At 38.1% G+C, this 26,665-nt stretch overlaps 6 protein-coding genes across 12 annotated transcripts; 3 read left to right on the top strand and 3 right to left on the bottom strand.

Moving 5' to 3' along the window:
* Nucleotides 1-277: 277 nt before the first annotated feature.
* On the top strand, nt 278-4,731 carry LOC6574616 (putative uncharacterized protein DDB_G0271606). The gene is made up of 5 exons (XM_002000616.4): nt 278-1,074; nt 1,374-1,780; nt 2,109-2,904; nt 2,964-3,268; nt 3,327-4,731. The coding sequence occupies exons 1-5, from the start codon at nt 1,003-1,005 to the stop codon at nt 3,670-3,672; spliced, it is 1,926 nt and encodes a 641-aa protein (XP_002000652.1). The 5' UTR covers nt 278-1,002; the 3' UTR covers nt 3,673-4,731.
* Nucleotides 4,732-5,079: 348 nt separating this feature from the next.
* On the top strand, nt 5,080-21,413 carry LOC6574615 (relaxin receptor 2). 6 transcript variants are annotated; one of them, XM_044008159.1, is made up of 10 exons: nt 5,081-5,279; nt 6,371-6,713; nt 9,037-9,357; nt 10,087-10,267; nt 10,331-10,615; nt 11,599-11,670; nt 12,960-13,031; nt 18,574-18,645; nt 19,919-20,362; nt 20,420-21,413. In XM_044008159.1, exons 2-10 carry the CDS (start codon nt 6,626-6,628, stop codon nt 21,234-21,236), a joined length of 2,352 nt encoding a protein of 783 aa, XP_043864094.1. In that variant the 5' UTR covers nt 5,081-5,279; nt 6,371-6,625; the 3' UTR covers nt 21,237-21,413. The 6 variants fall into 6 exon arrangements, with proteins under 6 accessions (XP_043864095.1, XP_043864094.1, XP_002000651.1 ...); XM_044008160.1 differs by lacking the exon at nt 18,574-18,645 and having other exon boundaries at nt 5,080-5,279; XM_002000615.4 differs by lacking the exon at nt 5,081-5,279 and having other exon boundaries at nt 6,357-6,713.
* On the bottom strand, nt 21,398-22,809 carry LOC6574614 (zinc finger protein 268). Its single transcript, XM_002000614.4, has 2 exons — nt 21,714-22,809; nt 21,398-21,638 (listed from the first exon to the last, which is right to left on the bottom strand). Exons 1-2 carry the CDS (start codon nt 22,691-22,693, stop codon nt 21,458-21,460), a joined length of 1,161 nt encoding a protein of 386 aa, XP_002000650.1. The 5' UTR covers nt 22,694-22,809; the 3' UTR covers nt 21,398-21,457.
* Nucleotides 22,810-22,961: 152 nt separating this feature from the next.
* LOC122757027 (histone-lysine N-methyltransferase SETMAR-like) lies at nt 22,962-24,054 on the bottom strand. The gene has a single exon (XM_044008163.1). It carries the CDS (start codon nt 24,011-24,013, stop codon nt 22,988-22,990), a length of 1,026 nt encoding a protein of 341 aa, XP_043864098.1. The 5' UTR covers nt 24,014-24,054; the 3' UTR covers nt 22,962-22,987.
* A 38-nt stretch (nt 24,055-24,092) lies between these two features.
* On the top strand, nt 24,093-25,295 carry LOC6574613. 2 transcript variants are annotated; one of them, XM_044008164.1, is made up of 4 exons: nt 24,093-24,242; nt 24,316-24,550; nt 24,640-24,816; nt 24,883-25,295. In XM_044008164.1, exons 2-4 carry the CDS (start codon nt 24,437-24,439, stop codon nt 24,955-24,957), a joined length of 366 nt encoding a protein of 121 aa, XP_043864099.1. In that variant the 5' UTR covers nt 24,093-24,242; nt 24,316-24,436; the 3' UTR covers nt 24,958-25,295. The 2 variants fall into 2 exon arrangements, with proteins under 2 accessions (XP_043864099.1, XP_032589695.2); XM_032733804.2 differs by lacking the exon at nt 24,093-24,242 and having other exon boundaries at nt 24,289-24,550.
* Nucleotides 25,008-26,406, bottom strand: LOC6574612 (S-adenosylmethionine mitochondrial carrier protein homolog). Its single transcript, XM_002000612.4, has 4 exons — nt 26,136-26,406; nt 25,802-26,068; nt 25,316-25,737; nt 25,008-25,252 (listed from the first exon to the last, which is right to left on the bottom strand). The coding sequence occupies exons 1-4, from the start codon at nt 26,223-26,225 to the stop codon at nt 25,138-25,140; spliced, it is 894 nt and encodes a 297-aa protein (XP_002000648.1). The 5' UTR covers nt 26,226-26,406; the 3' UTR covers nt 25,008-25,137.
* Nucleotides 26,407-26,665: the final 259 nt, after the last annotated feature.

The following is a 26,665-nucleotide window of genomic DNA, read 5'->3' as shown; positions in this document are numbered from 1 at the left end:
ATCGATGAGCAATCTGATATTTTCAATTGGTATGTATACACTGGATATGCAAGCTATTTTGATTATGCGATATATCGACATTTTATTTATTTATTTATTTTTTTTTATTAACTGTAATTAAGCTAATAACAATAATATTTAAACATTTAATCGAAGATATTATTTAATTAACTTTGATTTTGTAGACACATAATTATATTTTTCAATTTAACTGCGCGCCAAACGAATACAGGTGCATATCGGACTCAGCACATTTGTCTGCCCTGGTTTTATGTCTGTGCTGCCCTGTTACAGGTATCGAGTACAAGTGCATGCCAACAACAATGCGCGCATTGTGCATTTGTTTTTCGCTTTAAAAAACAATAAAAATTGTACATATCGTGCGTGCACAATATATGTAAACTGACTGTAGGGTGCATATAACAGTGAACAATAATGGGTGCCGAGAGACAATAATATTAATAAGTGAAAAACAAACAAAAAGTGAATCAGAACACACGCACACATATTCAAAGCAAAGCATATACTGGCACACACGTACATACACCTGCAACCCGCAACACCCGCTCGCTCTAAAACCAGAAATAAGTGCAAGTGAAGCAGCAGCGACGGCCACAAACAGACAGCATAAGCAATTGGGGAAAAATAGCTGCAGCAAAGCAGAAAGAAAGGGAACAAACGTGACAACGAGAAGCAAAAGTGGAAGTGCAGCTCCACCCCCAATTTGGTACTGCAGCAGCAGCAGCAACAGCAACATCAACAACATCAGTCACATTCGAGCCATGGCGCAGCTCTATCAACAATAAAACAACAACAGCAACGAGGCGCACGCTTCGCTGCCCTCGCGACAGCATTTCAAGCTTCGTCGGCGCTGCGCTGCGTTTGGAAATAATTAGACTCCACTTTAGTAGCAATTTTCTGGCAGCAGCAGCAGCAACAAAAGAACAAAAAAGAAAAAGAAAAAAATCGAAAACAAAAATTAATTAATTTCATATATCCAAAATGGAGCTGAAAGTTTGGGTTGAGGGCATACAGCGTATTGTTTGTGGTGTAACGGTAAACACGACCTGCCAGGTACGTATTAAGCATATTGATTTTAATACCCTTGCCAAAAGTGTAATATAATTGTGTCGATCAATATGAAACGTGCGCAGTTCTTACAAAGTATATATTCAAATAATATAACTGGTTCGACTAGCTGTCTGCTTATTAATAAATTAGTCGCTTAGCTTTTAATCCGTATTGACATATTTTAATTAGCGAATAAGGCCATGCTCTTGCAAGGGTATTAAATGGTAGATAATTGTGTTTTTTCGTATATATACAATATATGCCAGCAACTCTATCTAATTGATGTATGTCTTTCCTTGCAGGATGTCGTTTTTGCCTTGGCTCATGCCACAGGCAAAGTGGGTCGCTTTACGCTAATCGAACGCTGGCGCAATAATGAGCGACATCTTGCGCCCAATGAGAATCCGATGAAGCTGCTGCTCAAATGGGGCGAGTATGCAAATGATGTGCAATTTATATTGCAGCGATCCGAGAACAAGCAGCAACAACAGCAGCAGCCCACGCCACAGCAACAGCAGCAACAACAACAACAACAACAACAGCAGCAGTCTAATAACAACTATGCAGTCATGACTACAAAAAAGCCGCTGGGCCCCAGCAATAACAACAACAGTATTGAGAGCAAATTGCCGCCGCCGCCACCATTACAGAAACAAAAGTCGAGCGTAGAACTGGGATATCGAACAAAAGAGCTGAAAAAAAGTTTTGGGTGCGTACTGACAAAAGGTTAAAGCGATACTGTGAGAAGCATACTGAGAGAATATGTAGAAATCTGTGAACCTTCTTAAACTGTACATAAAGACAGCTCTCTGTTTTTAAGCACGTCAGACTCTCAGAGTGCTTAAAAACAGAGTGTTCGTATTTCAGAGAAATGTCGCTACAACTATTGATTTTAGAATTCTACTGATTACCAAATTCACAACTTACTCATACTCATTAGAAAAACAACTAAACAATTATCAAATTAGACCTTAGCAATCTCAGCTATTACAAACTAGTTTTGCTCGCATGTTTAATCGTGTATTTAATTTTTACAGCGGCTATGATGCCAAACAATTCGACAACATTGGCATAGTTAAAGGCATACCACAGCAGCAGCAGCAGCAACAGCTACAACAACAGCAGCAGCAACAATTGCTGCCGCAATCCAACAAAGCGGTGCCATTACTGCCCAAGCATGAGAAATCTCTCTCAAATCCATTGGACATGAGCAGTAGTAGCAGCAGCAATGCGAACGCTTCAAATGATTACACCGATTTCTACAACAACAATAACAACAACAACATCAATGCCAACAACAACAACAATCAACACATTTACAGTCAGCTGAGCAAATCCAGCAATGAACTGCGACGCGCTAGTCCGAATGAATATATCAACAGCAACAGCAACAACAACAACAACAATAGGAATGAGCATCTATGCGATATTTATGTCAATAGCAACATTAGCAGCAACAACAACAATAACAATAACAACTCACCAGAGCTGTACAAGCAAACGCCCACGATTTCATCAAATGGTGCCCTGGTGCCACCGCCTTATCGTGATCCTCCGCCACCTCGCAACAGTCCCATGTGCCAGATGCCTCGCTTGCCACCCAGCAGCAGCGCTGCTGAGACCATATCCAATACATCCTCTACAACAAATCCATTTCTCAGCGACTACGAGGCGCACAGCAACAACAACAACAACAATAATAATAACAATGCGAGTCATCAGTGCATGGATGAGGGCGAGAGCATGTTTCAAGCCACGCAATATAATGATCTGTTGCAGTTAATCAAGTTTCAGCGCGAGAAAATTACCGCACAACAATTGGAGCTGCAAAAGGTTCTAGACAACATAACTAACTATAAGCATAGGTTACTAAACTCTAATTCTAATTACAGTTTGATTCGGAAATCGTTTTTCTGGAGAGCAGAGAGCGTGATCATGCGATTGAATTGGAAGTCATATCAAGAGAAATATCTAAAGCGGATCAAATATTTCGTCAAGGCAGCGAACAGTTGCAAACACTGCAATATGTTGAGGAAGAGAACGAACTGGTCAAGCAGCAGGAGAAGACGCTTAAGTCAGAAATCGCATTGCTTCGCTCCAAGCTGGCTAATTGTGAGACTGAACTGCTGCAGTGCAAAAACAAAATGCGTTTGCTGATGGACGACATTGAACTGGAACAGCAGCAGCAGAACAACAGGTAAGAAAATTGTAGAGATCATGGGGGAAATGCAGTAATACATATATATATCCTATAGACAAACTGTGGAACGTGACTTCCTTATGGAAATGGAGCGAATACAAAGTGATATTGATCAGGCACTGCACAACACGGACACATCGAACAAAACGGCTGATAATCTCAAAAAGGAGTTGCTCATGATAGAGCATGCCATTGCCGACAAGAAGCGACAGGTGGAGCAGCTTGTCAACGAAATGAAGGAGGTAAATCTACAAAGCCTGACCGTAACCACCACCGAGGAGATCAAGCATCTGCTTGAAGGACCCAACAAACAGGGCAGTAGTCGTCGCATTATCGGCTCACCGCGACAGTTGGAGACGGCTGTGCCCACCAGCAAGAACCCTCACGGAGTTTGGGTTTAAGCGACAGCATAAACATTGAAATGCAACGAAATATTTTTTACACTCAAACAATTTGGGGGAACAAAAGACAAAAGATAAGGAAATGATTCACATATCTATTATGCATGCAGCGCGAACTCTAAATATATATTTATATATAAATATCACAATATTTGCAAAGGACACAAATTTACAACGATAAAGTGCATATTTTTCTTCGAAAACAAAAACAAATTAATGAAATGAAAACAAAAACACCTTATGGATCTCTTCAAGCAATGTTAATTGTTACAAATTTTTAGACACAGCCCACACAATAATATTTTATTAGTGCACAAACAAATTTCGCAAAACTTTTATAACGTTCATTTAACTAGATGAATTTTAAGATAATCACATGCCCACAAATTTATGTTTATAATTTAATTGTACTTAATCTTTTGTGCTATAACTAATGAATCGTTTAACTTTTAACTTTGAAACATACTTAATGAATAGAACATATTATGTTGCTAGTCTATAAAATTTATTTCAATCATTCTCCATACGCCATTAGATATCGAAAATTGTTGCAATAATTGAATCTAAACGAAACTGTAAAACACGCCTTGATTTAACATTTAAGTTGTGCTGTTAGTGATTGATAACCCATTCCATTCTAAATAGAATTATATTTATAATTATTATTAAATATGTACTTAGCACTTAGCGCAGCTTTAGCAAAGGAACAAATTAGCAATTGCTTTGTTGTCAACTGTTTCCGCGTGGAAAGTGTTTAGAAAACGCTTAACTATAGTCGAAAATTGCGAAATGTGTTAAACAATTAGTACTTAACGCATATTTGTAGCTTTTTTTGCAAAATGCATTCCGATTTTATATAATTATAGAAACATTCAATATTAAAAGAAAACATTTATAGCAAAAGCATTTTTTGCTTAGGGCTATGTCACAGCAATATACATACTATATGTTTATAATACATAAGTAAATAACTAATAATTCAACTAAAGACACAAAAATTTTAGAACAAATTCTAATTGCATTATAACTATTAGCTAATAAATAAAACAGTTTTTATAATTTGATTTGTTCGCTCTTCAAAGGCTCGAAAACAAAACAAGAAATACTGCATTCGTTTTTATTAAGTGGATGGCGGGGCAGTTGCCTAATATTGAAGGACTCTGCATAAACTGGAACGTAAATTTCTTCTATTATTAAATGTAGCTGCGTTTCGTCCCATTCTGCTGCCCATTCCTGCCCCAGGTCGCTTGTCACAATACGAATACGCCGCGACGGTCAGTATAGACCGAACAGGACACGAAGCAAGGACTTCGCTGCAGCAGCAACAGTAGCAGCAGCAGCCGCCGGAGCTAAACAAAATCAGCAACAATTGCTGTTGTCTGTTTCAGTTGCCCGCTGTGCGCGGACTTGTTTAGTCCTGTCTTATCCTTGTCTTGTCTATTTGTAAGTTGACACGCGTCAACAAACCGAGCTCGCGTTTCGCGTGCGTTTTAAAACGCGCCGACCTCTTGCAGTGCGTGTTTTGCCGCTCAATTGAACTGTCGCCCGGCAGGGTTCCTCGCTTTTACTTTTTTCCGGCGTCTATCGCATTGACACCATCTTGAAATGTGCGTTTTGACTTGGTCAAAAGCATTAAGTGGCCGCAGGCAACAAAATAAAATAAAAATAAATATAAAACGAGGAGAATAGAGGAAAAACCTAGAATATAATAAGCCAAAGAAAAGTAAAACGAGGGGCATAGACACACACACACACTCACACTCAAATAAAGGAAAATCTTACGTTTTTACGGCATTTTCCACACCAAATGCTGTTCAATTGTGATGATTGCGATAATGAGACAACATTTTGGCATACGTTTGGGCCGAGTATCGACCTTTTGCGGAAATTATGATCTGTCTATATGGGGAGCCCTGGCCATGCGCCTATTGATAAGGCGGCAAACATTTCTTTACTTACTTTTTGTGAACTGAATTTCATCAAGCGAACCAAGTGGACAAAAACAGTTTAAATTGAGACTCGATAATGAGTATACCATATTATACAAAATAAATAGCTTTTCTAGTTTTTATGAAATTTTATAATTTATTCAGCTACTGCTCTTAAATTCGGCTATATATTTATTTCCGTTTTCTATTTAAATTGCTCTCACATGCTCGAAATGATTTTATGTTCTTGACAAGTCTCAATCTGTTTGGTGAGGCCATTAAAATTTTTTTTTTTTTTCATCTCTTAAGAGTTGTCTCTGAATTGTCAACATTTTAACTGCCTGTTGACATATTTTTATTTGATGATATATGTTGTCCTTTATGTTTAAGTATCCCTATACGCCCTCGCCTTTGCTTCTATTTTCCTCTCTTTTTTTTTTTTTTTTTTTTTTTTTTTTTTTTGTGCAAGCGCAGAGAAAATAAATTGATATAAAATGTTGACATAGGAGAATCTAATAATTCCAATCGGATTAAAAAGTGCCTGCAGCTTAGCAAATTTTTTAATTTTCAGACAGATTAGATATGTTAAGCTTCAATTAAAACATAACAAAGAACGCAGTCTCTTTCATTGGGAAAACTTAAAGGAAAAGATTTCGAGGTCAGCGAAATAGACAGCTCCCGAAATAGACTAGCTACTACTGCATGCTAATATAAAACTTATTAAACCACTTCAAGTGTTAAATATTGAAGACCCAGCATAATATTTACAGGCAACATCTATGCAAATTTCAATTAGCTCAATGAAGTGGCAAAAACTGCGGTGAAGACGCGCGAGTCCTAATAGTGTGAGCTATGGCAATATTACTTCGCAACGTACAAAATATGAACTCCGCCCAGGCTGAGCCAAAACAATTCCAGTCATTTAATTAACCAGTAAAAATACAAAATTCATAGTAATAAAAAAAATAAAATAATCAAAAAGGAAGAAACCCACCGTATTTAAATAATAAATAATAGTTTTCGAAATGGTTTACGGACGGAGCATAGCTGTTGGCATTGGCTTTATCACAATTGTTTTGCTTCTATCGGGTCTTGTCTTCTACCTAAGTTTGGGTAAGTAAAAATGACTGCAATGCATAAAAGCGAAATTCGGCTATATAATAGGTAAAGGACACAATATAGGTAAATTGTAAAGAAAAGTCCGCTGGGTCCAAGTAGGACTCCTATAATTTAGTTAGATTCAAAATTATTAATTACTTTATATATAATATAGATATAGATATCATTTAGCATCTATTGATTCCTTATTTAATTTGTGTAACTGAATATAAATACTAATTTAACGAATCTTGTCCTTTGACACATTTTGTTACATCACAATAATGTTTGAAATTGCCTAATGAAATCTCCTGGGTCAACATCTTAGACTTTAATGTCATGCTCTTGTAAAATCTTTTCTTTTCTAATTTTAATCAATGAAAAATAAGCAGACTGTAAAAAGTTTTAAATGGAATGCTTTTTGCCCTAAACTTTATAAACTATCTATTGATTTCTATTCTATTTTGACATAAACCTAAATCAAATGACAGAAATGCGGCTCAGCTCTCGCATGTAGCACATAAATTGAAGCGCTCTAAAGTATTCAAAAGTAATTTGTGAACTTATAGGGTATAAACAAAACAAAAAAAAAAAAAAAAAAAAAATCTTCCATAAAAAACAACCAAAAATCGCAAATACAATCTTTCCCAACGAGCAAAAACAATTTTCACATTTATTTTACAAGCGTCTGCTGCCTGTTTCTGGGCTGTATTTTGTTTTATGTGAATAAACATTTTCACAATTTCCACATTTTCACAATTTTTGCATCGTGTTGGCAGATTTTCGTATGGCCACAGCCAATTTGCCTATTGATTTGCCATAGCGAGAGACGAAACGTTTGATGAATGTCATATTTTGGCTTAACGTGGCGTCTGTGTACTTTATTAGGGACCATTATCAGGGATATACGAATTATTATATTAAATCAGCTGATCCCTCTGACTGGCTGCTGCGAGTTAAGCCCGAGTCAGACAAATAGCCAAATGCCGCCTAGATTTGTATTTATGCGCTCTAGCTGCTGGCGCAAAGTGAAAATGAAATGAAAAGTGTTTGCAACTAATGCATAGCGCGTGCCTAGCACACACATACGCGCACACATACACATATATATATAGGATCAGGTTCAAGGATATAACAGCTGTTATGCTCAGCGAAACCTATCCACAGTGACGCAATTTGATTTGATTGTTGTGCAAAAAGTTGTCATTAATTAAATGAAAATCTCCCCAATGATTGTGCAGATTCGACGGAAAAGGGCACAACAGGAATAAAAGGATATGCATAGGAAAGTTGCACAAACTATTAAGTTAATTTATTGAAAGCAAAATTAATGAATGAAACTATGTTCATAAAATCCACAGCCAAAGAAAGTAGAAAATCGCAATTTGTTTAAATTGTCGTCACAGATTATAAATATATGCTTAAGTTAGCTATGTTACATAGTTCAGTTCATTTTATAGATTTTAGAAAATTTAATTTAAATTTTAACTATAAATTAACTCCTACAACAATTTCCATATTTAAAAATTATTATCTCTATGTATATTTCAGCTTAAAAGGAATTTGAAATATATATATAGGGCAAGCTTATTCTATACAACTATATTTGGCTAGAATACAATTTTTAGAAATTTTTAAAATAAATATAAAAACTGTAGGTTGTTAATGTACCATTTTTAACTTTATATCGCCATTATTTCGCATTCTCAATTTTCAATATATAAAATTATTTTCAATTCCCAATGGTTATTAGGGCACAAAATTCATAATAATTAAATTTGATTGCACGGCAAAAACTTCCAATAGGTGCTCAGCGAGCTCATCAAATTGCTGATGACTTTTGTTAGTCATTCACTAAAAACGGCAGAAGGAGCATAAATATGTGAAAGTGCCGCTGAAATGGCCAATTCTGATGACAAATAAGTGTGAAGCGAGAGCATCTAAGCAAATGCTAATTAATACACGAACTTTAGCATTGCATTACATGAAATTTTAATGCAGGCAAGAAGAGAACAAAGCTGCGAGCAAAATATAAGTAAAAGCAATCAAAAGTTTTTTGTACATTAATTTTAATTGATTTGTTGTTTTATGTGACTTTTGTGAACTCCGAAAGCAATTCTTTAGAGATGAGTGAATGTGAACAAAACAAGTTCCGCATCCAGTTGTGAGATTACTCATTTGTGTGGCCAACGTGACGTATGAGTAATACAAGAATATGAAGCGCGTTACAAATAAAATGCAAGACTCAATATGTGTCGATTCAGGTCAATCTACTTCTCCAATATTGTGCTGCGCGTTATTAATTATTTTTCTCCTTATTTGTGTTTTTGTTATCAAGGACCTTGCCCCACGGGCAGCTTTGCGTGCAACAATGGCATACAGTGCGTGCCGCAGCGTCAGATGTGCGACAAGCATCTCGATTGTACGGATGGGAGCGATGAGAATCCGGTCGAGTGCGGCAATCTGTACGGCAGCAAGGAGCTTGCTGATAAAATTGTACGTAATGCTATTGAAAAGAAGAAGCAGCAACAGCAGCAACAGCAGCAGCAGCTGCAAATACAGCAACAACAGCGCCCAGCCATAGTTGGCACCAACTCCAGCGTCTGGGATTTGTCATCGCTGGCGGTCAGCAGAAATCAAAGCCTTGTCATACCCTGCGGTACGTAGTCCACTGAATAGAGCTAAATCCGCTTAAAGTTCATTCAGCCAGAAAGGAAATCTAGAATGAGCTTATGTATGCTAAAGTAACTTAATATGCTGCAATCAGCTTTATTAAGAATTCTATTTAAACGTAATTTTGTTTAATCAAATTTCTTTTATTAACACTTGTATTTTAATTAATATTTTACTGTCTATAATTTTTTGAAACTTTTCTTTAAATATAAAATGAAAATCTACTAAATATTGTATAAGATTGATATTTAAACACAAATGTTGTTTGCTAAATTAAATATAAAATATTGTAAAATACATTTATTTTTGGTGTTACGAATTTCAGCACATATTATAGTTATAGTTAATATTTCAGCTGGAAAAAAGTTTTATATTTTAGCAATTATTAACGTTATTCTTATTATTATGTTTTGTATTTATTTGCATTTATTATTGATTAAAATAAATATTTGTATTTCGAATCATAAATTATTCCCATGAATATTTTAAACTTTTTCATTGTTAGTCAGGTATTATTCATATGTTTGTATCATTTTATTAGATTGTAATTATTTGCATTATTTAAATTGTATGAATTTCTAAATATTCTATTATCATTTCATTTTTTTATTGTAAATATTTAATTCTGCCTCAATAAAGTTTTCTACTCTCTTTGGAGCTTTTTAATTAAGGGACAGTCGTAATTCTCATACCCGTACTATCTGCATTCCCACAGCAATCACAACATATCCACGTGTCTGCCAATGTGGCGGTGGCACAATGCTCTACTGTGGCAAGTTCGCCAAGCTGCGTCGCTTTCCGCGCATCAGCGACGAGGTGACGAATTTGTTCATCATACGCAACAATTTGACACTGAAAGAAAATCTGTTTGCCAACTTGACGCGCCTGCAGAAACTGTAAGTGAGCTGAGCAGCCTGATCTGGGTTAATACTCTATACATAGGTGATATCTATCTGCAGCACACTCAAGTACAACAACATATCACGTCTGCCAGCGGGCTGCTTTAGCGGTCTGCCGCATCTGGAACGCCTCGAGGTGGGCCATAATAATTTTAGCCAATTGCCACCAGGCATATTCAAGGATTTACCGGCGCTGCAGTGGCTCTTCCTCGTTAACAATCAATTGCGCTACTTTCCCATGGACCAGCTGGCTGCCATGCAGAAGCTGGAGTGGCTCGTGCTGAGCCACAATCGTCTGACCCTGCGCAACGTTCAGCTGACCAAAAGCCCCAAGCTGGTCGAAATGTAAGTAAAAAGCTGGTGCTGCGACTGGGAATGGAACTGCGACTTAATGTTTCAGCTATTTGTTAGATTAAAAAAAAAAGCATGGCAATAGGTATGCTGGCCAGTGCCACGCCCACAAGGTTTTATGCTCTCACACACTCGCGTTCAGTTGATGTATTCAAGCGTGAAATGCTTTACAGTGTCTGCGCCACAGTCTGTGACAGAACTTTCTGGCTGAGACGATGGCGGAGCCTGGGGGCCATCAAGTGCAGTTGGGCATGTGCTGGGCTCCTCCATAGAGTGGATTTGGCAATGGGTGTAACAGTTATGTGCCATTACGATGTGCCATGGATGGCCATAATAACAATTTGCAGCGAGCCAAAGATTTTACTTTAAAAGCTGTCAAAGAAAAAGTTTATAAAGAAGTTGAAGCTGAAGTGTATGTATTACACATATATATTATGTTTATCAATAAGTGCGCTTATAGCTAACATAAATTGTTCGTAGACAATTGTGCGCATCACTTTACAAAGCCTTTAAACACCATAAAACGAGCCCAATTTATAGCTTTGGTCAAAAAGCCAGGCTTAACTAACCAAATAGCCATCATATATCATTTGGTCAGGGGAGCGTAAAAAGATACAATCAGACCTTGGCTTAGATACAGCTACCAACAGTTAAATAACGCCACAAGAGATATACAGTTAGCATTGCTCTTGAATCCAAATAAACTAACAGAGGTTTTTTAGCATTAATAAAAGCGTTTACCTACATAGAGATTTATAATGCTTAAAGAACTGTGCATAAAAAATATATATATATGTATATATAACGCATGTATAAAATATATTTTATATACATATATTTAACAGCTAAAAAAAGAATATAATTATTACAATTTGTTTTGAAAACTATTTAGAAAGCTCTTAAGCTCCATCCCTGCTTCGTTTCAATTAATTTCCCCTCTTATTTTAATTGATATTACTTTCTTGATTTTCTTGCAGCTTCTTGGATCACAATCGCATCGAGTACATTGGCGCGAAAACGTTTGCGCAATTGGATAATTTGGAGCTGCTGTAAGTGAAAGGGAATACCCCAGTGCGTTTATGCGTCAAGGCCGCACCGTACTTTAAGGCGGCCTCATTACACTTTTCGTTTGTTTTGGTTACTTTTTTCGGTTTAATGTTTAAAATGTTGCTTGCCCTGAACTCTTCACATAAAGTGTCGAAAACTCTATTGAAATATGTTGTACTTAGGTTTTATGGTGCGTATGCGTAATTTTTACTCTTGACTGCATTTTGCTTTCATTTCGTTTTCGGCTGCGCTATCATCGGCGCTGCTACAAGATTTATATGGGTTACATTTGCCTGGCAAGGCCCAGCAGCCTCACCCGCCTCACCCCCAGCCACTGCTACTCCAGTCCCCATCCCTATTCCCTAGCCCTAATAGTCAGCAGAATTGAATCAGCAGAGACGCTCAAGCAAATTACGCATACGCATAGTTGATGAAGTAGATATTTGGTATATGTTATTGAATTTGACACCTCAGACGCTTGAATTTATGTGCCAATAAGCATAAATTTCATTTTCAATTGTTTACACAGAGCATATGCCCAAAAGTGAATATTTAAGCATAAGTCGAGTCATGCAAATTGTGTGAGTGTGTGTGTGTGTGTGTGTGTGTGGGTGGGTGCGTTTGTGTTTCACTCATATCTCTAGCTGGGCGACAATTTGAAAACATTTATCAGGCGTTTTCGTCGGCGCGTCGACTACACATAATCATTAATTTATGCATCAATAGCTGACAATATAAGTCAATGGGTCGTCTGGGCACCCGGCGCGTTGGTAAGTGAAAATAAATCAGCATCACAAATTGCCGCACGTAAATAAATGTGTGTGTTGAGTAACTCTAACCGTGCCAGCCCACACCACATGCCCCTGTCCGTTCTCTGCAACAACTGAAACTGGCTTAAGCTGACGCACGCTGCGTATACGCAATATTTGTGGCGGCTCATCACTGAAGGCCTGAAAATGATTTGAAAAATAACCTAGACAAATTATAGCAGCGACAATTTGAGCGTATATTTAAGTGAGTGATAGATTATGTAGATAAATTTATTAATTTACAAGCTAGTTAGCTGGCTAGGCTACATCAATTGTGCTTTGCTTATTGTAAAGATATTTGACTTATGGAGTTTACTTTTTAAAATTTTTATAAATTTTTATGGATATCTTGAGTTGTGTAGATATTTGATAGACAAGTTTTTTTCACTCCAGTTTCCATAATTTCAAGTATACCTAGAATTATTTCTTTCATTATAATTATTGATACTCCTTAATTCTTAACCAACTCCTATATTCCACAGGGATCTGCAGTACAACCTCATTACACACATACATTCGGAAGCCTTTGCCAATCTGACAGCCATTCTAGATATGTGAGTATGAACAATTATTAATAAATATGTACATTAAAAAGAAGGAAGGCTATCCCCAAGCATGAATTTTGGGCCACAGCTTTAATTAGCATTTAAGCATAAATTTATCGCTTTGGGCAGGGTAAATAAACTCGTCTGAGCGCAAACAAAGCCAAAGTTGGATATTCGCAGAGCTCTTCAATAAAAACCACAGAATTAATGTGAAATGAGTTGAACACATACAAAAAACGAGAGAGAATTAATAAAAAGTGAAGAGATGAACAAAACTTCTTACAAAGGAGTAGGAAAATTGTTTTTTTTTTTTTTTTTTCCTAATCCTTCAGAGGGCAAATATTGAGTCAGTTTGATTTTATTTATTTGGGCAATTTATGCCTTCTTGTAATCGTTAATAGATCTATTTATAGTCATACCTATGACCGCATCGATCACTCGTTCCCTTGAGCATTTTATGATACCAGCCACGCCTTCTAATTTGACTACTTATTGCATAAACCAAGTCCAGGCTTTATGGCCAACTCGTATAAAAGTAATATATGTGTTTATGTGTGGCAACTCGAAACAAAAAGCACAATCTATAAGCCAAAATATTGCAGTGGCTCATAAAAATGTTAATAGCTGTGACGAGAATTCAGGCTCCAAAGCAAATACCACATGGCGTATGCTTAACAGTGCGAACTTAGCATAGATTCCAAATATATAAATAAATATACAAATTTCATAAATCATTTTCTTATTTTACTCAAGTTTTATTCACCTCATCATTATTAGCCAATATTAACATTAATCCATATATAGATTTGTAACATTAAGTTTTTTGAAGCGTACTCTAGTATAGAGGTCCTCGATTGCTGAAAACTTTATTATTTATTTATCTCTACTTATTGGAAAATAAAAAAATTATACATATATGTAGGATTAGGTCAAATTCAATTTTCTTTTAGCATATTAATAGAGCTATATACATATATACTTTTATATATTTATTGTACATATAAAATGAAGTATTTATTTTATATACACAATGTAAAATTATGTAAATCTTAAAAGACTTTTTACATACGCGTGTCTTTTTATCTTTATGTCGCCAGCTAAGCCAAAAAGCTGCTCAATTTATGGGTTGAAATCAGCTTGAATTTTAGCTTTACAGCTTTAGCTATCGCATTTACTAATACAATGCCTTACTCCCAAATATACATATATATATATATTGTATGTATACTTATTGTCAACCATAAATATATCAATAACATATTTAATAAATGTGGTAGATCTAGGCAAGTCTGTGGCATTAATAAATTTACCAACTCAACTAACATATACATCAGCATCAGCATATCAATGTCAAGACACACACACATACACGAAGTGTCTGTTGTCACTTGACCAAAAATGTATAGATTTTGGCGAATGTATCTATGGCTTTTGTATCTTGGGACGGCAAATAAACCAACTGTATTATGGCCAAATAAAAATGCAAATAAATTTGTATTTTATGCGAAAACAATTTCAACAGAGCAGCAAAGCGTCTGATGTGAGCATGAAGAGCATGAACTATATGAGCTTCAAGTCCTGCCCCAAGTCCTGGCCCTGTCCTGTGTTCTGCGCTGCCATAATGAAGGAGTTTATTGAAATTGGCGCTGTGTGCGGCCATTATTATCCCTAAAGTCAGTGTTGGCGGTGAGTGAAATCCTTTGCTCGCCTGTTGATGTGGCCACGCCCCCAAGGGCGTGTGCCTGTCTGTGTCTGTTTATTTGCATGCATATGATGCGCCTGCCAGCGTGCTCTGAATTTTTGAACAGTTGCTCGGCGTCAAGTTCATAAAACAAATGCGATTTTTTATGGCACAGCGTTTTGTATCTGGCAGATACATGTGTTAGTGTCTGTATCAGTATCTGCGTGCGTCTTTCTCTAAATGCTGCTCACATTTGTGCTGACTTCTTGTTTCCTGTCCAGCTGGACATAAAAAATCGCTGCACTAATTTGATTTTCGCCATTTCCCAGAAAATTTGCACAAGCAGCTCATTTCTGTCCAAGCTGCCTTGCTCCTAACAATTGTGTGCGTGTACAGGGTGTCCTTAAACGCAATGACGTTAATTGCGGCCAACATGATTGTAATGCCCAAGCAAACAATAAAATCTCGCACAGCAGCACTGCAGCTCGAAGGGATTCGCAGCAGTACGTGCCATTTCCACTGATTGGCCTAATACCTTCATTTGAACTCCAGCAAATGCCAGAAAAGGGTCCACAACCCCTGACGGTTATAATTAATTGTATATCATTCGATTCAAATGACGCACAGCCATATCATACTAATCAATAGGTATATAGCATTTGAATATAAATAAAATGATTCCTTAGGAATATTTAAAAAACAAAAAAACAAAACAAAATCTAAGGCTGAAATATGTAGTCGTTTTTATTTGTTATGCTATATTGGGTAGGGTTTTTGAAATAAACTAAGAATATTTTAAATTAATATAAATGAAATTATTATAAATTTTATATGAATACACATATATAATATTCTTATAGAAATGTTGATAAAAAAAAAAAAGGAGCTTGCATTACACTTTTGTACAACGATTTTATTTTTTTTAATTTTTTATTTATGTCCGCATTAAGTTTAAATTGCATTTGAATTAAATATATTAAATTTATGTATATAAGAATTTTTTTTAATTTTCATAATGATAGGAATACCAATAACATTTGTAATAGTAACGAATTATTATCAAAAAAGGCTGCCAAAAAAATTTTTTTTTTATTTAAAAATTATCCCTAAAATAGACGTTTTTGTTAATATTTTAATTACTATATTTAAAAAATTTATAAAATAATAAATCTGCTTTAATTAAAAAATACTATTCTAAAAACAAGTAAGAAAGCTCTAGTCGAGACTACTCGACTACGAGATCCCCTGAACCCTTGGAGTAATAGCTATTTCAATAATTTTTCGCGTCTTTCAGCTTACACAAGAAACACGCACACACACACACACACACACGCACGCACGCACACACAGTCATACATACACATACACACACATACATACACACACACACACACACACACACACATACACAAACAATTACATACATATACACACACAAGCATAAACACGCATGGCCGGCAGTGAGCGCTTACTATGAGAACTTAATTGCTTAATAACTTTTTTGTGGACGTACGATCTTCATGAAACTTTCAGATTATGATTATGACATGGATATGCATGTAATTGCCAAAGCACAAGTCTCTAGTATTTGAAATACGCTTTTTACAAAAGTGAGGGTGAGGGGGTGAATTTAAGGGTGGGGGGTAAATTTTAACAAAAACCGAAATTGTATAAATTGCATATAGGCATACATTAAAAATTGGGAGACTCTAGCAATAAAGGTGTAGAAGATATAATTTTATAACTGGTTTTCGATAAGGTTTTTTATCGATAAAAAAAGATCGGGATGAGTTATCGATTTTTAATGATAAACTTGATATGCGCGCTGTAATTACAAACATTTAAAAAAAAATTTGAAGTCTCTAACTCTTATATCTTCTGAAATCGACGCGTTCATACATACGGACAGACGGACAGACGGACGGACGGACAGACGGACAGACAGACGGACAGGGCCAAATCAACTCAGCTCGTCGCCCTGATCAAGAATATATATACTTTGTGGGGTCTGCCACGCCTCCTTCTGCCTGTTACATACATTTCAACAAAACCATTATACCCTGATTTCCCATTGAAAATGGGTTCAGGGTATAATTACATAAATTCTAAGAAAAATCTTAGAAGTTTTTATAATAATATTATATAATAAAGCATAAAGCTTTAAATGAAATAAATATCTGAAATGTTCAAAATACTAATTTGAATTAAATACTAATTTGAAAATAATTTAAAAATATATAAATTTCCGCTATAAAAGATGCAGGAATATTCCAACTTAATGCTAGATGAAAAATATGAAATCTAAAATTTATAAATATTATACTATATTCTGCAGCAGTCTTTAAAATCGTGTTCATGGCATTCATTGCCTCTCTCAGTAAAGTAGAGTATTCGACGAATCGTTTGCCGCTTGACTTAAATGTTAAGCCGCAATTCGTGTTCTGCCATTGCAGTAATACAACTATGCGCATCTATTTGACATGTTGAAAGTTGGACATTGACCGACCAGCTGTGCCTGTGCGTGTGTATGGGTGTGTGTCTGTGCCTGTGGGTGGGTGTAAGTGCGCGTGTGGGCACTCTATTGACGCATTATGTTGCCTACTTTCGTGCGCAGGCAACCGCAGAGCGACAAACACACACACGGGTGTGTTTCAGTTCATGCGTGAGTGTGTGTGTGTGTGTGTGTGTGTGTGTGTGTGCCTGTGCAACAGCAAAAGGCATTACTTGAGCTACTTATTTGTTGGTCAAATAGGGCTAGGGCATACTTATGCTTTAACAACTTGTTGGCCCCTCTTGCGAAATATGTTAATTGCCGTCTGCAATTGCCGAAAGGCCCACAACAGCTGTCCCCAAAAAAAACGTTTTGTTGTCAGTTATTAAGTAGCACATTTAATGCTCGGACAACCAAGACACAAAGCCTGGCATTAAATGTCGCACAATTTACATAAAATTGCTCGACAGGCATCCATCGAGATGGCTGAGTCGGGCAAGGGCGGCAGCATTATCAAAAAGCAATTTATGCTACAAGTAAAACATTTACTTTATGGTTAAGCTAGTGCCAACAGCATCGTATTCCACTCCCTCCAGCTGCCTCCTCCAGCGTGCAATGCAACTTTATAGCTGGCCAGCAATTACTGGCTAAAGGGAGTTGCTCGCGCAGAGACTGGGCAATCGGGGATTGGATATAGCATTGTCTATGTGCGGCAAGCTATAAAAACAAAGTGTTTTCAGTTGACGTCGGCATTGATTGACCAGACAAGTGCAGCGAATGGAGCTAAATAGCATCAGCATCAGCTGCTGCACTTCACAGACGCAGGGGGCGAGTGGGGAGCGGGGAGGAGCTCGAAAAAGCTACAGCTGGAGCCAGCAAGGATGTCGACAACGTCTGCTGGCTGCCATGAATGATGCGCTTTTCCTGTGACTGAGCAACAGGCCCCAAACCCAAAGATAAACTATAGCTGTGTGCAGTAATTTATAGCACACATAGAGATAGAGATAGACAGCGGGTGAGTGAGTGAGGGAGAGCGTGTGGAAATCACAGCTATTAAATAAGAATTTTCGTTATTATGTCGCACTTTTGTTATTTTCGTGTCGTTTATTTCTTTGCGACTTTTAAAGTTAGCTGTAAAAAGGAAAGAAAACGTTCTTATAAAGATCTAACGCTCCACCTTATATAATATAACTAAATGCACGTATGTAAGCCGGCAGTTGAAAGCGTCATCAAATGTGGTCCTCTGTTTGCTTTTATCAGCTTAAAATATTTGTGCGTGTGTGCCTATTATTTGGCTTATGCGGCGTATACGCAATATTATTCCACTTTGTCCATGAGACGCACCATTTCATGCATTCGTCTGTTTCTCTGTTTTACAGCCGCCTCATTGGCAATCCCATTAAGGAATTATCTGGCGAAACATTTATGCACAACACACACCTGGAGGCACTGTAAGTAAAAAGAAATGCTTTCGGCTATACTCGGGGAGCAGACACACGCCATTTGGGGTTAAGAATTAACTAGGATTTATGTTGTGAATATGATATAAGTAGAGACTTGAGTATTAATCAGGGAATTGAAACGCTGCCTTGGAATTTAAGGCGCTTGGTACTTGAGCAGTTTTTATATCAATAAAAATATTTACTTTTTGAATATTAAATACTAAAGCTGAAATAAAATAAATATAAACAAGTAAGAAAGCTCTAGTCGAGACTGCTCGACTACGAGATCCCCTGAACCCTTGGAGCAATAGATATTTCAATAATTTTTTGCAACTTTCAGCTTACACAAGTAATACGCACACACACACACACACGCACGTACGCACACACAGGCATATATACACATACACGCATACAGACACACTTACACACACACACGCATACATACACAAACGCATACACACACACACATACACACACACATACACAAACACATACACACACAAGCAACCACGCATAAACACGCATGGGCTGCAGTGTGCGCTTACTATGAGAAGTTAATTGTTTAATAACTTTTTTTATGGACGTACGATCTTCATGAAACTTTCAGAATATGATTATAACATGAATATGCATGTGATTGCCAAAGCACAAGTCTCTAGTATTTGAAATACGCTTTTTACAAAAGTGAGGGTGAGGGGGTGAATTTAGAGGTGGGGGGTAAATTTTAACAAAAACCGAAATTGTATAAATTGCATATAAGCATACATTAAAAATTTGGAGACTCTAGCAATAAAGGTGTAGAAGATATAATTTTATAACTGGGTTTCGATAAGGTTTTTTATCGATAAAAAAATATCGAGATGAGTTATCGATTTTTAATGATAAACTTGATATGCGCGCTGTAATTACGGACATTTAAAAAAAAATTTGAAGTCTCTAGCTCTTATATCTTCTGAAATCGACGCGTTCATACATACGGACAGACGGACAGACGGACAGACAGACGGACAGGGCCAAATCAACTCAGCTCGTCACCCTGATCAAGAATATATATACTTTGTGGGGTCTGCCACGCCTCCTTCTCCCTGTTACATACATTTCAACAAAACCATTATACCCTGATTTCCCATTGAAAATGGGTTCAGGGTATAAAAATGTATAATATTTTTCGGATAAATATTAAATCTATATATATCTATATATATATATATAATACTTTAAAATAGCAAATTTCATGCCTTTAAATCTATTTCACTCCCCCATTTTCTTGCTTAAACAGCTCCCTGGCTCACATGCCGCTGCACATTGATCGGAATTTGATTGATGCGCTGAACGTTTCTTTTTTGAATCTGACCGGCATCGAGTTCGAGCGGATTGACTTTGATGCACTCAACAGGATGCCTAATCTGAAGTACATAGTGTTTGATCGTTTCTACTATTGCTCCATGACGCCGCATGTGCTAATGTGTAAGCCCAAAACGGATGGCGTCAGTTCGTTCAAGGATCTGCTAAGCAAGCCCTTGCTGCGCCACTCCACCTGGTTCATGGCAACGCTCTCCATAGCGGGCAACCTGATGGTGCTCTATGGTCGATTCATCTACCGCGATGAGAATGTGGCGGTGACCATGGTGATCAGGAATCTAGCGCTAGCAGATATGCTCATGGGCTTCTATCTGCTCATACTGGGAGTCCAGGATTATCGCTACAGAGATGAATATCATATGTATGTGATCGGTTCTTCTTTATGTGTATAAATTATTGTTTGGAAATCTCTTTTTAGGGTGGCTCGCGATTGGCTGAAGTCGTGGCAGTGCAAGGCAATCGGAACTCTGGCTGTTAGCTCCTCAGAGGTATCCATGCTCATCTTGGCCTTCATGTCGTTGGAACGCTTCCTGCTCATAGCGGATCCTTTTCGCGGCCATCGCGCGATCAGTGTGCGTATCATTTACTTCTCGCTGCTGTGCATTTGGGCTACTGGTGTGGGTCTGGCTGTGACGCCCCTTGTCATCTGGTACTCCAGCAGTCAGTTCTACGGCACTCACTCTGGCACCTGCTTCCCACTCTTCATACACGAGGCATATCCACTGGGCTGGCAGTACTCGGCGTTTGTCTTTCTCGGCGTCAATTTGCTGCTCCTACTGATGATTGCATTATTGTATACGGCGCTATTGATTTCCATTTGGCGTACGCGCAGTGCCACGCCCCTTTCACTGCTGGACTGTGAATTTGCGGTGCGTTTCTTTTTCATTGTGCTAACCGATGTGCTCTGCTGGGCACCGATTATAGCGATGAAGATCTGGGTGTTCTTCAAGTACAACATCTCGGATGATATCTACGCTTGGTTGGTCGTCTTCATATTGCCCCTCAATTCGGCTGTCAATCCGTTGCTCTATACCTTCACGACGCCCAAGTATCGTAATCAAATCCTGTTGCGCGGCTGGAAGAAGATAACATCACGCAAGCGGACGGAGACGGGGCATGGCAACGTGGCGAACACAACCACGGGCACTGCGACGGGCTCCTCCCAGAATCCAGATGAATATACAACAACCACAGGCATTAAGTCAATGCCGCTGGCTCTGACGCTGAGCCACTGAATGGCGAATATTTTGATAGCTTCTCCCAAATGATGTCTATACTCTAATCATATATATGAGATATACATATATATATATGTATATGTATCTATATGTCTACATGTGCAACCAAGTCATTGTTAACTAACTCAACAAAATCGTGAAATACATTGAATGTGATATTTGTAAGAAAAGTGACTGCCTGGCAGCAAAAGACTTTAATTATTAGTTTTTAATTGGCTTTAGCTGTCATTAGTTACAGCATCAATCAGCTTCTGTTCTCCCTCTTCCTGCTGTTGATGCTGTGTTGCCTCGAGCTTGGCCAGAACACGCTTTGAGCGCATTATATGAAATTTGCGCATGGTCTCCAGTTGCGCCAGTGTCAGTTGCATGTTGTGCTTGCGTTGAGCGTGCAATCGCAATCTGCATCAAAGGAGAGATTAAAATTCATTAGATGGACAGGCAGGAATTACAAAGCCAAACGAGACTGGTACTAACTTATAACGAGCCGGAAATCCTTGCTGGCAGACATTGCACTCGAAGGGCATTTCGGTGTGGGTGCACTCGTGATTACGCAGTGCCGATGACGAGGTAAATAGTTTGCCACAGCCGGCAAACTCGCACTGGAAACGTGCGCTGCTGTGCCGCACCTGCTGATGGATATTCAGGTGGGAGCGCTGTGCGAACTTGCGATCGCACTGATCGCAATCGAAGGGAAAGAAGCCATTGTGATAGCGCATGTGTATTTCAAGACCTTTGGCTATAGCGAACACTTTGCCACAGATACCGCACATCCTGCCGGACTTTTTGTGCTGCGTGTCCACATGAACTTTTAGCGCCTGCTTGGTGAGATAGAAGCGATCGCAGGCGTTGCACTGGAAGTGCGGACGATCCGAGAGATGTATCAGCTGATGCTTCAACATATGCGAATGATTCCGGAAGACTTTCTGGCAGAATTTACAGTTAAATGGACCCGAATAACGTTGACGGGGTACAACATCGTTGACACTCGTGCAAACTATCGTTGGGACAGAGTCTACAGTATCAATTTCACTGATTGCTGGCTCTACTGGCTCTTCCAGTTCCACTTCATTTATGGTATCCTCTTCCACTGGCATTACATGTACCAATTCATCTATGTCAACTTCATTGATCTGTTCCACGTCTTCGACCTCGCTATGTACAATAGATTGCATATTTTGCAGCTGCTTGTTGGCCTGTGCAGCCTTTTTATGGAAGTCATAGGCCCATTGTAGCTCTACGCCGCAATGCTTGCATAATGTGTGCGGCTCATGCTCGGTGCATTCTCGCAGATTATTCTTTGTGCATATTTCATAGCAATCGTAGTATGTAAGCTGAGCTTCCTCATCATATATCAGATTCATATCTAGCATCTGGGCACGATGCGGCTGCTCAAGGCAAATGCGACAGCAGTAGCGTAAATCTTCAATTAGAATTTCAGCAATAGAGACAGTCATTCTGATTTTAAACTAAATCCACTACGCGGGGTTTTTATTGGAATTTTAAACAAACTTTGCGGCAAAGGAGACCAAACACAGCACAATTAGCGATGGGACAAGAGGAAACCTACAGAAGAAGATATTGAAAAATGAATATCGATAGGTTAATATCGAATTATATCCGCTACAATTCATTGTATGAAGAAAAACAAAAGAAGCTACTAATTGGGAAATATTGGGTAGTCTAAAAAGTCTTTTCGTATTTGTAATGAAACTTCAAATCATATTTTTAAATATTTATAATAAACTTTATTAAATCAAATATGCACCATTTTGGTCGACCACCTTTTGCCATTTTTCCACTAGAGACATAATTCCATTCGTGTAAAACTTTCGTGGTTTCTCTTTGAAAAACTGCTTCAAGTGATTTTCACAGGCTTCTCTTGAAGCCAACTTTACTCCGTTAAGGGAGTTCTGCATTGACCGAAATAAATGGTAGTCCGAAGGTGCAAGGTCAGGGCTATATGGTGGATGCATTAAAACTTCCCAGCCAAGCTCTCTCAGTGTTTGCCGGGTCATCAAAGATGTGTGTGGTCTGGCGTTGTCCTGATGGAATACGATGCCCTTTCTGTTGATCAGTTCTGGCCGTTTTTTTTCGATTGCTTGCTTCAATCTCATCAGTTGTCCACAGTAAAGTGTCGAATCAATCGTTTGACCAGGCTGAAGCAGCTCATAGTGGATTATTCCTTTCCAATCCCACCAAACACACAGCATTACCTTTCGAGCCGTCAATCCTGGCTTTGCGACCATTTGTTGAGCTTCACCACTCTTGCACCATGATCTTTTTCGCACATTATTGTCGTATTTGATCCATTTTTCGTCTCCTGTTACCATTCTCTTCAGAAATGGTTCGATTTCATTTCGTTTCAGCAAAGAATCGCAAATGTTAATTCTGTCCAATAAATTTTTCACAGACAATTCATGTGGTATCCATACATCGAGCTTTTTTTTGTAGCCAGCCTTTTCTAAATGGTTCAGAACCGTTTGATGATGAATGTTTAGTTCATTTGCGATGTCATGGCTGCTTATGTGACGGTCTTGGTCAATCCTTTCCATAATTTCATCGACTTTTTCAAAGATTGGTCGACCAGAGCGAGGTGCATCTTTCACATCGAAATTTCCTGAACGGAAGCGTCCGAACCATTGTTGTGCTACACGAACTGATAGAGCATCGTCACCGTAAACATCACAAATTTCATTAGTGGCTTGCGTGGCATTCTTCCCTTTTTTATACAAAAATTTCAAAATATAGCGAATTTCTTCTTTATTTTCACTCATTTTTGAACAGCTGTAACTTTTTTCAAATTCTTTGAATTACATTTTTTTTTTTGGCAATCGAAGCTTAAAGTGCTACCAATCGAACACCACAACGTGTACACAATGTGATTGGTAGCACTGGAGATATACGACGCCAACGACATCTATTGGCAAAATACGAAAAAACTTTTTAGACTACCCAATATATTAGAAATAACATAAATTGAAAAAAGGACATCATTAATTACTGGTATGAGTAACTGGTGTTTAATATTTGTAAAAAATTTGACGTGACTTTAAATGCTTTGTAACTTCCATCACAGCCTTTGCTCACTAACGATAACTCGTAAAGAGCAGTTGTTATTTGTGGTAACACTGGCACCGGCTTATGTTTTGGCATTCAATCAGCGATTTAAATCCTCGTTCAGCCTCGCAAGAACAATTATGGATGTTGAGCCTATAACAACCGTAAGCCCTGATTTGGAACATCCAGATGATGCTCAATACATATGGTTACCCATTTTGGTATTGGTGGGAGTAGTTCTGCTTGCTGGTTTGGTAAAGTTCATTTTAATTTTGTTATCTCTTGCTATTTGTACAACTGCGTTTTCCTTATTTGCATATGCGATACAACCTACTACTTGAAGGTATATGTGATGTCACGTAGCCGCCGTTCATTCAATTTTATATGCTTCAAGCGCCGTAATGCCACTCGCAATGGCTACACAAATGTTGACGACGACGACTCAGATGTATCCATGGCTGGAGCAGACGAACCAAATGCAATTACCAGTCTGCTTGATGCACGCTTGCATATCGAACCTGTAAGTAACTAATTAACTAATTGTCTTTAACTTATACATTAACAATGTATATATGTATATATTTAGGTACAGCGTACAGGAAGCTATGCCCAATCAAATCAAGCGTATCTGGATGCAAACGATATTGCGTTGCGTGTCTAATTAAGTACCAAAATTAGGAAATGCAGAAGTAAGAAAGACTAAACTCTAGCTTAGATTAGAGTATAAACTTTTATTTTATTGTCTATGTTATCAGTTTGCCTTTGATATCAGCATAAGTTATATCTAAATGTTCCACAGACTTTTGTACATTCACTAAAAAATATGTGCCTATTTAAGCTGTTAATCAGCAGCATTTGCAGCGCTCAATAAACGCGTTGTTAGATCGTAAAAGCCAAAGAAAAACGCCCCGCCCAGTGTTATCCACAGAACGCGGGGTACAATGCCGGCAAACAACCTGGAATATGTATAAGAATAAATATTTATATTAAGTCAGCATATGTAAACCTGTTTTATTTACCCGCTTATGCCGCGTTCTTTATAAATGCCATGCAGTACAGCTGGTATGCTACGACGTCGCAACAGACTTTCCCGATCTGCAAGCATTATTCTCGTTTTTACGACATCCAGCGGCGTTGTTAGCCCAGCCGCAATGCCGCCCGCAACGGCGCCACAGAGAGCCACCGTGATGGGTGACGAATCAAAGCCAGTTACTGGCGTCCATTGCAGCTTAAAATATTCCCACAGTGGAAACTGTATTAAGCTGAAAGGAATTTCACGCATAATCGTCGAACCAAATCCACGATAGAGACCACGACGCAGGCCTTCAGTGCGGTAGGCGCGCACTAAGATCTGAAGCGCGGTCTGATGCTGTTTGTGGCCCAAAAGTGTTTGGGAACGTTGCTTGGCAATTTCAACAGGTACACGAATGAGGCAGGCGAGCTATGTATATCGAAAGTAATTTATGAGAATAATAAAGTTGTCTTCCTAACTCTTAGCTACTCACAACTTCGGCGCTGGACGCAGCTGACATATGCACATAAGGTGAATCTTTGGTGTTGCTCGCATAGCTCAGCAGTTGCTTGCCACACTCGTAGGCGCAGAAGAATAGAGCAGCAGTAGGTGCGCTGCCAGCAGCCGCTGGGGCCAATCCTTTGTAAATGCCGCGGAAGCCACCGGAGCGCCAGAAGCCCAACTCGCTTTGTAGGCGCGTCTTAACCGTATCAATGGGAAACAGTGCTATGTCCACCACGAAACCCGCCACGCCGCCCGCCTAAAGAAGTGCATGCCAGCATACGTACATAAGAAATTGCATTTTAATTGCACATTTGAAAACTTACAACGAGCGCGTGTAAAAATGTTATCTTTGAGACCGGCTCCTGCATATCGATTTGCGCCGGAAGTGCGGCGGGCGCTAATTCCGCAGCCATTTGCCACTATAATGTCTATTAATTGTTTATTCTACGACCACATTCTGCAGCCAAGTTGTTTTAATTCAAAAACAAACTCTAAATGCGTGTGGTTGTTAACGTAACAGCAATTTAATGAAATAATATGGGCGCACACCGAAGACTTTATACGCTACAAAATACATAGTGGCTGAATTTATAAATGTCACGATAGAATGAAGAAAAAATGTAGAATAAATGTTTGTTTTAGCTAAAAAGTAGACTTTTATATTTTCGAGCTATATATTAAAAATAAATTATTTAAATTTTACAAATTTACATAAGAAGCGAATGTAAGAGTTGCAAACCTAACGAGAGGAATACTATTCTCTAATGTTTTAAGGAGATTAATGACGTCACGGCTGTATGCCAGTGCAGCCACTCGATAGCTTAATTGTTTACACATCGATATTTTTAAATTT

Source organism: Drosophila mojavensis, unplaced genomic scaffold, assembly GCF_018153725.1.
Source record: "Drosophila mojavensis isolate 15081-1352.22 unplaced genomic scaffold, ASM1815372v1 contig_231, whole genome shotgun sequence".
NCBI lineage: Eukaryota > Metazoa > Arthropoda > Insecta > Diptera > Drosophilidae > Drosophila > Drosophila mojavensis.
The sequence above is the reverse complement of the archived record's forward strand: the minus strand, read 5'-3'. Positions and strand labels throughout refer to the sequence as shown.